This window comes from Augochlora pura, chromosome 7, assembly GCF_028453695.1.
Source record: "Augochlora pura isolate Apur16 chromosome 7, APUR_v2.2.1, whole genome shotgun sequence".
In the NCBI taxonomy this organism is placed as follows: Eukaryota; Metazoa; Arthropoda; class Insecta; order Hymenoptera; family Halictidae; genus Augochlora; species Augochlora pura.
In genome coordinates, this window is record NC_135778.1 from 17,561,481 (window position 1) to 17,574,292 (window position 12,812).

A 12,812-nucleotide genomic window follows, 5' to 3' on the forward strand; every position below is an offset into this window, starting at 1 on the left:
AAATTTTGCACAGATGAGTTTTTATTGGTCAGCTATCGAACGGTATATGGCTCATTGAAAAACCTCTAAGGGCAGTTTTGACCATCTTAATCGGCTATGCCCTTTTGTATATACATATAATATATTTCTATATATCATAATTCAAATTATAGCTGATATCACTTTCCAGTATTGGATAAATATGTTTTATATTATATTTTCTCAGAAAAATTAAATTTCGGGTTTCATGTGTCATAAGCAAATGTCGTTTTTCTTACTGCAATTAAATCTTATAAATTGTATATTTATTGATCAGCATTGTATGATGCATAGATCTTTTGTTTTACACTAATAATCATAAAAAAGTCAGTCACGTACTAATAAAGTGATATACATGCAAAGGGCTAGTCTGACAACGCAACTGATGTATTCGCACAGAAGGATCATGTCAAGACTTTCATTTATTTTTCTCGTCAACCTGAAATAGATGATGTAACTTTAGGAATTGTTTTCAAAAGAATAGATCCTACAATACGTATTCAATGCATTAGCAATCAAATAATAAGGACTTGTTGAAATAATAAATTTGCATCTACATTCATCGATACTCAGAAGTAATAATTGACTACTTCGAGAACGATATTCTTCTTCGTATCGTTATACACATTTCCCAGAGCAAATTGTAATTTTATAATTTAAAAAAGCAGTTAAAAATACAGTATCATCTTTTCGGAAATATTTAGCAAATGTAAAGCGGTGTACATGTCTGATTTATTTATATTACAAGCTGTATTTCTCAGTGGTGGCGTAGAATAGATAAAGTCTATAATTTTTCTATTATTTGCATATCTATTATATGCAAAAACTGGTATACTTATGTTAGAGTGTAAAATTGTGTTTTGAAAAATATTGCTCGTCAATTATACTTTCTGAGACTCGTTGCTGTTGTGTCACGTTATTACGTAAATCGAAATACATTGCAAATTTTCGTACTTACTTCCTCAAATTTAAATGTTCCTCCACAATACTCTTTATGTTATTTCGATACGAGTGCGATGACTTTGTTGGCAATCTCTTAATACGAGATGATAGAATGGAGAATCTTCCGCATACGTGCAAGACCATTGTAACAATAAAGCTTACTTCAGCTATGTGGAACATTGCCACATATGTAACACCAGTTGCAAATATGTAGACCGGAACGTAGATTCGAGCGTTGTACTTGTAATCGACGAAAATGTGTAGGGTGAATGGCAGTTCGTAGGGTTCCGTTACATTACCGTGACCTGTAAAAATTACAGACGAGAAAACATATCTGCAAATATCAATGACATATTTAGAGTTCATTAAAATTACAGATTTCGAAAGGTTTGAGGAACAAGTTTCTGGAATTTCTCAATTGCAGTCGAAGTAAAAGTTATTTCCTAAATTTGAATCCAATTAAACTTTGTAAAATTACGAAAAATTATAAGTTATTTGATACAATTTTTAGTTCTTTCGTATTAAAATTTGTCCAAATATATTAATTGCCCTGTTTATTTGCCTTGTTTATTTTGTTAACCTCTGGCACTATAATAACGAGTCATATAATAATTTAATAAATGTGATTGCCAATCATTTGTTCTAAATCGAAACAAAATTTGAATCTCCTGTCATCAAAATCTGGGAATGACAGTAAATGAAGACAATTCAGAAACAAAAATCATCTTGTTTCGTTAAGGAAAATATCAAAGACGAACGAGCGTTAATCGACGGAATTCTTCATAATACTATCGATTACCTTTATGGGAATGTATCGATAGATGTATCAACGGGCGGAAGAACATCAATGTAACCATGATTATTTGACATGCCGTTGCGTATCTGCTAAACTTGTAAGAGATGTTATTGTATCTGTGATACAGTCGTTTCTCTTCCATGTCTCCATAAATCATTTCTCCTTTGATTTCTTCCCTTATTTGATCAGTGATTTGCCTTATGTTCTTATTTAACCGGATAATATACATCGTAGGCGCACTCAAAATATTGAAAGTACAACCCATCAAATTTAGGGTAAACAGCATCACATGATTCAAATAATCAACCGTGGCGTATAAATGGCTTATCACCACGCCCATTAGGTATACTTGATACACTGCGAATAATACTGGAGCGGGTTGCTGCGGCCATAAGCCGGCCACGGAAAAGATAAATTCACTGACAGTGAGTGGATCTTTTACTTCCATCAAATTGTTGTTCTAAAAACATTATCAATCAATGATTTTGTCCCCATAGAAAATGGAAAGATAATACCGATAGTTTCAAATATGAAATGTTTGTCCTTGAATAGCTATTGAATTTTATAATATTCTATTCATATATTACATATGAAAGTCAATTTCACGAGCAAATTGTAGGATGAAAATGCTACGTTAGGTTATATTCAAACTTTACATATCAGAATTTACACGAGGAGCAACAATAGTTTTTAATTTCATAGAAACAAACATTTCACATGTTACAACCGATTACACAGCGCACCCATCGTCTTACTGTCATCGTGGTTCTCTTCTTGAGCTCCGAACATGTAATGCCGCGGCTTTATCAGTTTCTTTAGTCAACTGCGCGGCGAGTCAGTAAATACAATTGCCCATAATGACAGAAGCATAGAGTACGCGGAAACTAAAACGTAATTGCTCCTCCGAAGAAACATTGATTACATGTTCGAATTAAGTTTTTATCAATCTGCTATGTAACTGCACATTTCTTTCTATTGATCTGCCCTAATAGTTTCATTTTAACGTGGGGGCAAGGGCGTACAGGTAGTGTATGCGACAGATACGTTTATGCTTTAATATTTTAGTGATTCTGGGAATACACAGGCTATCCCAAATTACCTTAACGTTCTTTTCCAAGTAAAGTCGCATGGGAAATGGTAATTGTTTCATGCGTTAAAGAGGATTCGGAAATAGTCGTGGAGACAGGAGCACACGGAGTAAATAATTGTATAGTACATACTAGTACATGCGACTCGCGTGCAGAACTCAGAGATTTTGAAAGTGCGGACAGGAAGGTAAACCTTGCTGTTGCGTCAAGTCCGCGAACGTGTTTAGCGGGGATTCCTTGATCGCCGATCTGAATGAATTTGTTTTTCTACTTTGTGTTACAAAGAGAGAGAGAGAGAGAGAGACAGTAACTACCCTCACGGAGAAGTTACAGGGTTAAAATTTTGCACAGATGTGTTTTTATTGGTTAGCCATCGAACGGTATATGACTCATTGAAAAACCTCTAAGGGTAGTTTTGACCATCTTAATCCGGTATGACCTTTTGTTTGCGGAAAGAATATTCTTGTGCGGACACGTTGAAAATGTTGCGGAAGGCCTTTGGTTATCAAACTACGGTAGAAGAAAACGTTTATAAGTGATATAACGAGTTGAAAGCGGGCCGAGAACGCGTTGAAGACGAACCGCGCTCTGAACGACCATCAACGTCTACCGACGAGGGCCACGTCCAAAAAATCAAAGATTTGGTGCTTGAAAATCGTCGATTGACAATTAGAGAATTAAGAATATTATTCGAGCGTTATGCGTCGTTTGTGTGAAGCTATTCATCTGAAACGGCCGGAATTATGGGCGAACAACTCTTGGTTCCTTCATCACGATAATGCACCATGTCATACTGCATTGGTTCTTCGCGACTTTATTGCCAAAAACTCGACTCATATCGTTCCGGAACCACCGTATTCGCCTGATTTGGCTCCGTGCGACTTCTGGCTATTCAGCAAACTCAAAAGGCCAATGCGGGGACGCCGTTTTGACACGATTGTGGAGATAAAAACCGAATCGAAGAAGGTCTTGAAGGCTATACCGAAATAAGACTATTCCGACTGTTTCGAGGACTGGAAAAAGTGCGTTTTATCGGACGGGAATTACTTTGAAGGAGATGAAATTGATTTGTAAGAATAAATAAAGAATTTACATTTTATAAACAAATTCACCTTACTTTTTGATCACAGTAGTATATTGTTGCGAATTTCACTACACGTGTTACGCGCGTCGCGTCGCGGCATTGTATTTACAACTCGTTTATATACAATATACAATATAGATACAATGAATCGTTACGAGTCGCTTGACGGTCCAGTCTCGACTGCTGACTGTCTATTGACACAACAGATTCGTGGCAACCCCTGTCTTCAGCTATTCTCTCTAAAGGGTGTTCACCACAGAGCAATACCACATTACGACGACATTCAGACAAGTCACCGTAACAATATATATTAAATTGGCATACACATAGACTCTTGCAGTACTACTTTCAACGAAAACAGTATTCTTTCCTATAGTGAAGTTTTGGCGATATATCAGTCGCGATACAGGCCTGCTGCAGTCCTTAATAGAACTGTTGGATGACCAATTGTTAACCCTGACACAGAACACCTAATCAACAGATAAAACCAGCCAGCATCGGTATTACTCACTATTTTCTCTCACTTTCTATGCTTAAAGTTCGAATGAGTCAGAGGCCAACGTGACTTAGTAAAGGGCTAATGGTCATCTCTCACCCCCCAAAACACGAGATATAAGAACCCTCAAGAATCACACTACAGGCACTTTTTAGAAAATCTTTCCCGACAGTACACTCGCGCTTCCGAGATAGCCTTAGGAACCAACGTTGTAGTAAGAAACGTATTTAAATAAATCGAGTTGTAAAATATAATCCAGTTTCGATACGTGTTCCATCCGAGGTTCCAACAGAACTACAACCATAATACATTGTTTTCAAGCTTAGTGTAAGAAAGAGGACAGTAATTATTATGAAAATACAAACCAAAAGTACGCAGAAGCGTTTAATGTATACTAACACCAACAAATAATGTGATGAAAGTGTCCATTTATGAAGCATTTGAACCACTTGTGTACATTCCATGCCGCAACCCTAAATGTCAAGAAACATATAAATCGTAAATCAATGTTAACCTTTCAAGAAATAATCTTGGTTAAGATGGATATTAACATTAAAAGTTACGGATAAAGATAAGATCAAGGTCTTGGTAACTTTTGGTAAGTCTAATTCAACTTGAAAGGAGTATAAATCGTGGCGTTTTGATCAATTAATTGAAATGATTAATAATAACAATTTATTGATAACAACAACAATGATGAAGAAAATATCGATAACAAGATAAATTATTATAACATAACGAATTACTCAAATGTTCTTAAACGGAACTGAAATGGAAAAACATGTAAGGAAAATATGCTACAATTTCAGTTACTACGAAAACTAGAAATGTTTTGCCGTGCTGTGTGTTGATAACTTCCGTCCGAAAAGGACAGGGAAATTAGTACTTAATCATTTTCCAGGACAGAAACAACAATAAGAAACGATGCGACGAAAATAGCGTGGCACTGCGATATTTGAACCCTTATTTGGTACTTTGTATTAATCCATTGTGGCTTGCAACATCGATACAAACGCCATGGTAAATTTCACGATCTATAGCAAAAATGTAAATGAAAAATAAACCAAAATATACAGTTATATAGTTTACTAAATGCATTAGGTTTCAAAACTAGTCCTGAATGTAAAAGTAAGCAACTGTAATGTCACACAAATTTCGTTTATCTGCAACAATGTAAATACTATGAGAATTCAGCAGAACACAATGATATGTATGCAGTGTGGGAATTAATTTTGGAGACTGGACCATTAAAATCTGATAGAAACAAAACGCACACAATCTTATATTTTTTATTCAAAAAAATCTCTTGTATCAATACACTTGTTACGTCGATTCAAAATAGATTCAAATGTGTGATTAGGTCGATTTAGTAGTACATATTGAAAAAAAATCAAAAGCATCCTTTTATATTCAATTTTAATTTTGGAAATCAAGGGTAGTTGCACGGGCCCAAATCAAGTGAAGATGGTGGATAAGTAAGAACACGGTCTTTATTTCTGACCAAAAATGACGAACAAATAACTTCAGATAGCGCGTTATCATTTAACAGTGTCCAATTGTCTGGATCTTGATAATCCAGATGAATACGATGTGGAGAATGGTCCGAATCGTCTCTTGATTACTGTTCATCGTTAACTACCATTATTCTCAATGAAACATTGCGGTCATTTGCAATCAAATTACGAGGTAATCTTTTTAGTCACCTTTTAGAGATTCTCTACCATCCTAAAATCATTTATGTAACATAAAAAAAATTAACCAACTCAAACAAGTACCCTCATACACTTGCTACATCAACCGGAATGTTTCTCATACACTTTTATCATGTCTTGTGATCAATTTAACCCCTTACCGTACTTTGACGAGTCCGTCTCGTGATGGAAATTACTAGTAATAAATTATTGAGTATGGATGTTATTCTGTTCTTTAAAATTGGAATAAAATTCTAATCCCTTGTTATCCATATTTAAGTGTTCAAGTAAATTCGGGCACGGAATAAATCTTAATATTCTGTCCCTTCTAAGAAATTGAAAAATTTTGAAATTGAAAAATTCCTAATCGTAGTGATTGTGAAGAAAATGGTACAGCAAGGGGTTAATAACTGCTTTTTATCTCATGATACGATTTCAATATCGATTAAAGCCTTAGTTAGGAAGAAATCTCGTAACTTTGACATTTATCTTTCGATTGCCATAAACTTAAGTGCGTTCGACAAAGTAATGATCGATCTTTCAAGGGATGCTACCGCATAACAGATATTGTCACTACTTACTGAGATTTCGTCCCTATTCTGCCTCTAGATCGGAGATGAAAGTATGTAACTCTTTAGTTTTGGTCTACGATTACACGAATAATATTACAGTCAGAACAAAAAGTTTGTATACCAACATGTATACAATGTAATACCGACATTATATAATGGCAGTATTTTTGATTTGAAACAAATAATACACTTGTTCTCGATTATCAACGACTATAGGAATTAATCGCGAGATTCGAATAATCGCATCCTCCCTTCTCTATCCTCTATGCATTGGTAGAAGGAATTGAGAATACGTACGTCCATATATCCAAACAGCGAAAATTTGTAGAACTTTCCAGCAGTCAGGTATTCAGTCTTTTGTCCATTTATCATACAAATTAGCAAACTTCTTCCACCTTTGTCTATCACCTGTGGCCAGTCAATGCTGTAGAGCGCATCGCAATATTTCTGCGACTAAACACGATTGTGTTAGTGATAATGACCAATTAACAAAGTATTTATAAAACGATATAATAGATATAACGATATAGTATAACCTTCTGCCAGCTTAACGTTTAGGCGAGACTTGGATAAGGATCTACGAATTATAGAGTAGGCAACTGCTATAAAAAAAAACATTCAGGACGTTTACCAGGGGTCCGTACAGCAGTTATTTGTAGTTCTGTGGTGATGGAGATTACATTAACTGGTTCTGCGGGTTACTTGCAATAGGAAAATGGGGAGGATTTCTGTGATTGTTTCTAGTAACTCTTTCCGTTACTAAGATTTTCTCCGAAGCATCGTTAACGAGTTATTAACGAAAAACTAATCAATGATAGGTGAGCTGAATTGGCGCAAGGCGACGGAGCCAATGAGTGGACGGAAACCAGTCATGCCGAGTGACTCGATCACCTTGTGCCAGTTCATGTCGTGTCTCATTGGTTACTGTTTTTTTGTTAATAACTCGTAAACAAAGCCGCGAATTTCATTTTCATTCGGGAAAAAGTTATTTCAAATGGCCTCTGTAACCTCATATTTCCCGATTGTAAATGATTTTTGGCATTCCCTGTATAAGTCAGATTCAGCATGAAGATTTTGTACATAATTCACTAAATGTGAAATATTATTTATTTTTCTGGATCGAAATAAAATTTGATTTTGCTGTAATCAGATTGTAAGAATGAAAGTAAATAGAGACATACGTTGTGGAAAAATTGTGTATCGTAAAATATTCGTATTATATATTCCGGCAAATTTCTTAATTTCTCTGTAAAATTATCGATTTATCAGCAATATTCTGCAATTATATTTTTTAATTATCTGTTTTTTCAAAACTGTCCACTTTAAAATAAATAGCCATGTCTCCGTAGTTTGCCGACGAATATTTCTGTTATTACTAAAAAGTTTAAAGTTGCGACAAAAACGTCACTTGCACATCATGGTAGTCGTCGGCAGAAGTACACGGCGTAGTAAAAAGTTTGTGATTTATAGCAAGTTCATAGCTCTCTCGATTAAAATACAATTATAGTTCACCTATAAAGTACATATGAAAGCATACAAATTAGTAGTATCTTACATGATTAATACAAACCTCATTAGTCAGTAGTTCGCCAATGTACGAATACACGTACAAAAAAGTAAACAGGTCGATGGTCCAGAAAAGAAAGTTAATGCTAATCACCGGGTTTATTCGCATCGTCTGTTAAATGTAAGTCATATTTCCGTAGATTAGAATACAATTATTTAGATTTCACATTTTAATATTAAATTTATTTTAGCAATTACACCTTTCGTTGATTACTCCTGACTCTGTGCATTTGATCTGTTTACTTGTGATATTCAATACAGAATGCTCGTGTAACTACAATGCACAAGTTTGTCTTGTAAAGTACCTTTCTAAATTTAATAGTTTTCACGATATTTGGACACGTTTGGTTCTGATCCTTTGTAGGAACTATTCCTATCTCCACCTCTTCAATGTGAATAATATTAATGTTTTCAAATGATCCTAGTATAAATCTTCAACTGTTTTAATTTTGAAAGTTTCTCATAAAATGCTTTACAGCTTCAATAATTTTCTCACGATGGGGACAAATTGTGATAAATAATTTAAATTTTATATATATACTATATATATATTACATGAGAATTTTGATATTGATGTCATCTTTAATTGATCCATGTATAATCAATGTACATTCGAAGTATAGCTGCTATGACTTGCTAACATTTGATCAGTATGTTTTATAATTACATTTTTTTAGAAGAATCAAATTTTCGGTCTCAATTATGTTGTACAAGTTCTGTCCGTTTATTAATATGTATTGTTTGTATAGAGTTTTCGTTTTACACTAATATTTATACTTTAAACGAAGTCAGTTACGTACTACTAATGCAACGTACGTGCAAAGGGCTAGTCTGAGATTGCAACTGACGTATTCGATTAGAAGGATCATGTAAAGACTGTCATTTACTGCTGCGGACAACCTGAAACAAATGTTGCAATTTTATACGGATTGTTTTAGGTGGAATGATAACAAGATTCTGAGAAAGGAAACAATAAGGTTAATTTACATACATACACTACTACTTACGGATATTTGCTCTCTATTTTGCGAAAGCTATTCTTTTTCATATCGTTACAGAAATGTCCAAGTTATTTAACAAAGAAAATTTTTATTTGGTAATTAAAATAAACAGTGATCTTTCTGCGAATACTTGATGTTATGCGCGTTGCGTTATAGCGTCGGATATACGTTGCGACGATTAAATAACGCCACCCTCGCGACAACTTTACCCCTTGCATTATTACGTCTTTCATAGTTACGTTGATTGCGACTATGTATTTCGCCCTTAATAATTTACTTGATGTCATGAGATGATTCTAGTGACCCGATTTTCACATTCCCAGATTTCGATGACAGAGGATTCAAATCTTGTTTCGATATAATAAGAATGATTGACAGCCATATTTATCGAATCGTGCGCGAATCGTTCGTCACGAAACTGACTCGTTATTATAGTGCAAGGGGTTAATGCGTTGAGGATGTGATTGGGGGATAAGTAGTTTATGAACAATTACACAGATGTTTAGAAGGCGGAAGAAGTAAGAACATTGTATAGTATGTATATGGAGGGTGTATCTCTACTATATGAGCAAAAGCTCTTGTGAATTAACTGCTGGACAGCCGGTTCCAGAGTAATGTATGTATAAAGGTTGAGTCTTTACTATAAGAGCAGAGCCCTATAACCTGACTACTAGACAGACGATTCTAGGGTGATTTAAAAAATGTAAGCAACCCCCATTTCTTGGGGATGCCTTCATAGTTGAAGCGATGGCTTGACTGTCGCAAAAGTGAAACTCGGAGCCTACCGATCCCAGATGGTAAGTGTTCGGACCCGAAATGATTAAAGTTTAAGGCTACATTTGGTAGCAATTATTGCAAGAGCGGGGATTTCTGGCGAGCTATCGCAAACTAACCGGGTCCCGTCATAAACACAAATTCGTGTATGACCAGCGTCGCGACACTTGATTAATATGAAAGGGCATACATCTCCCCTTTATTTATATTATTAGGAATATGCAGCAACGGTGATGTATAATAGTTAAAATCTAACTTCATCCGCCGCTACTTTAAATATCGGTAAGTAATTGTCTTGTAAGTTGTGGCTTAAAAATCTAGTTACACTTTCTGAAACTTGTTGCTGCTCTGTCATCTTATTAAATCGTAATGCAATAATAATTTCCGCACTTACTTTTTCAAATTTAAATGTTCCTCCACAGCAGTCTTTATGTTACTTCGAAACAGGTTTGACGAATAAGTTGGTAACCTTTTAATACGGGAAGATAAAACGGAAAATCTTCCGCATACGTGCAGGACCAGCGCAACAACAAAGCTAACTTGAGCTATGTGGTACATCGCTACATATGTGAGACCAGTTGCAAATATGTAGACTGGATAGTAGATTCGGGCTTTGTACTCGTAATCGAAATAAATGTAAAATGCGGAAGGCAGCTCGTAGGGTTCTGTTATATTACCATGACCTGCAAAAACAAAAAAACTTATGTGTAAATACCAATTATATTTAGAATTCATTGAAATCGTGGATTTCGGATGGTTCGAAGAACAAGTTTCTGCAATTTCTTAATAGCAATAAAATTAAAATTATTTTTTAAATTAAAAACCAACTAATGTTTGCAAAATTTTGAAAAATTCCTGGTTATTTCATCGAATTTCTATTTATATATTTCGACGTATGCTGGACCATGATTTAAGTAAAGTTGTAGGTGCTGTTATTCTTATAAACCGGTGTTAACAGGTTTTGTCACATTTCACTTTCATCTAACTTAATAAGCTGCGAACGTTTAAACACCCGGGCATTCTTTGTTAGCCCGGGGGAACATTTATTGATAAATAAATTCGTAGTATCTATTTAAGCTATTTTACAAAGAAATCATTTTCAGTTCCGATGATGGACGTATGAAAATTAGTGGCAGTATTAAATGATACTATTGATTACCTTTGAGAGAACGTGCAAAAGTATGTATCAGCGGACGGAAGAACATCATCGTAACAACGCATGCTTGAAACGCCGTTGCGTATTTGCTAAACTTATAAGACATGTTATTGTATCTGTGATACACTCGCTTTTCTTCTACGTCTTCGTACATCTTTGCTTCTTTGATTTCTTTCTTTACCTGACTAACGATTCGCTTCATGTTCTTGCTTAATCGGATAATATACATCGTAGGTGCCATCATAATATTGAAAATACTTTCTACTAAATTTACACTTAGCAGTACTATATCGTTTAAATAAGTGGCCGTGGCGCACAGATGGCCTAACACCACCAGCAAAAGGTACACCTGCCACATTTTGAACGATATCGACGCAGGCTGCAGCGGCCACAAGCCGCACAAAGAAAAGATATATTCACTGACTATGAGTGGATCTTTCATTTCGATCATGTCCTCCTTCTAAAAACATTATCTATCAATCATTTGGAACGTACCGAAACAAAAAATACAGAACCGAAAGCGTCAAATACGAAATGTTTGTTCCCAAATATGTATCCAATTTTATATTGATTCGCTTATTCATTTATCTGCTCGTATATTTAAACGATGTTATTACATACGAGACAAGCAAATCACGACGAAAATGTTACGTTCAATTTTATTTAATTGTTAAATGTTGGAATTTACGCGAAGAGCAACTATTTCATTATAATAACAATAATGTTTGATTTCACGGAAACAAACGCCTCACAAATTTTAACGGATCACACAGCACCCCGATTGTCTTACTGTCATCGTGGTTCTCTTCTTGAGCTCCGAACATGTAATGCCGCGGCTTTATCAGTTTCTTTAGTCAACTGCGACCAGTCCATAAATGTAATTGCCTATAATGACAGAAGCATAGGATACATGAAAATTGAAACGTAATTGCCCCTCCAAAGAAACATTGATTACATGTTCGAATTAAGTTTTTGTCAATCTGCTATGCAACTGTACCTTTTTTTTTTATTGATCTGTTCTGATAGCTTCATTTGAGCAAGGGGCGATGATGTACAGGTTGTGTATGCGACTGATACGTTTGTGCTTGAATTTTATAGTGATTCTGGGAATACACAGGCTATCCCAGATTACCTTCAATTTCTTTTTCAAATTAAATCGCATGGGAAATGATAACAGTTTCATGTTCAAAAGAGGATTCTAAAATAATCGTGGGGACAATAATTGTATAGTACATACGTGCGACTCGCGTGTATGAGAACTCGGGAATTCTGAAAGTGTGGACAGGAAGGCAAACCTTGCTGTTACGTCAAGTCCGCGAACATGTTGAGCAAGGATTTCTTGATCGCTGATTTGAATGAATTTGTTTTCTTGTCGTGGATCAAAGAACTTTATTCAGTTTGTTTACTCGTTAATGGTTGAAGTGAACTGTGTTTAGGGTGTGTCTGTTCTCGGGTAGCGTTTCGTCTTTACAATTTTTAAGTTTAAAGGAACCTCTAATCATGGTGGCGCTGCCTTTTTAAGTTATCACATCGTTTAGTGCGCGCATCAAGAACAAAACTAAAGAAATTCACTTACGTAAAGGCAGCGACGAAATTATAGACATACTCGTAAATAGTATTCGAACGAA

General features: G+C 35.2%; 3 protein-coding genes across 10 annotated transcripts in view; 1 reads left to right on the forward strand and 2 right to left on the reverse strand.

The window, feature by feature from the left end:
• LOC144473072 (odorant receptor 2a-like) overlaps positions 1-2,580 on the reverse strand; it is an 8,631-nt gene extending 6,051 nt beyond the window's left edge. For 3 of the 4 annotated variants that reach the window (XR_013494493.1, XR_013494494.1, XM_078186633.1), the window contains exons 1-4: positions 2,500-2,534; positions 1,760-2,216; positions 977-1,265; positions 358-457 (exon numbers count right to left, since the gene is read on the reverse strand). Coding sequence is in view for 2 of the 4 variants with exons in the window: in XM_078186633.1 (XP_078042759.1) it covers positions 358-457; positions 977-1,265; positions 1,760-2,216; positions 2,500-2,517 (864 nt within the window). In the remaining 2 variants the exon portion in view is untranslated. Of the gene's footprint in view, positions 1-357; positions 458-976; positions 1,266-1,759; positions 2,217-2,499 lie in introns of all 4 variants that reach the window. The other variant, XM_078186634.1, reaches the window with a different exon arrangement.
• Positions 1-12,812, forward strand: part of Nca (neurocalcin homolog) — a 363,134-nt gene that overhangs the window by 134,129 nt on the left and 216,193 nt on the right. The window lies entirely within an intron of this gene.
• LOC144473271 (uncharacterized) lies at positions 3,763-12,032 on the reverse strand. 5 transcript variants are annotated; one of them, XR_013494540.1, is made up of 9 exons: positions 11,975-12,032; positions 11,188-11,644; positions 10,423-10,711; positions 9,054-9,153; positions 8,258-8,365; positions 6,985-7,140; positions 5,311-5,458; positions 4,790-4,897; positions 3,763-4,718 (listed from the first exon to the last, which is right to left on the reverse strand). XR_013494540.1 is itself a non-coding variant. In XM_078186997.1 (7 exons), the coding sequence occupies exons 1-7, from the start codon at positions 11,978-11,980 to the stop codon at positions 5,405-5,407; spliced, it is 1,170 nt and encodes a 389-aa protein (XP_078043123.1). In that variant the 5' UTR covers positions 11,981-12,032; the 3' UTR covers positions 5,126-5,404. The 5 variants fall into 5 exon arrangements, 3 of the variants coding, with proteins under 3 accessions (XP_078043123.1, XP_078043124.1, XP_078043125.1); XR_013494539.1 differs by having other exon boundaries at positions 3,763-4,897; XM_078186997.1 differs by lacking the exons at positions 3,763-4,718; positions 4,790-4,897 and having other exon boundaries at positions 5,126-5,458.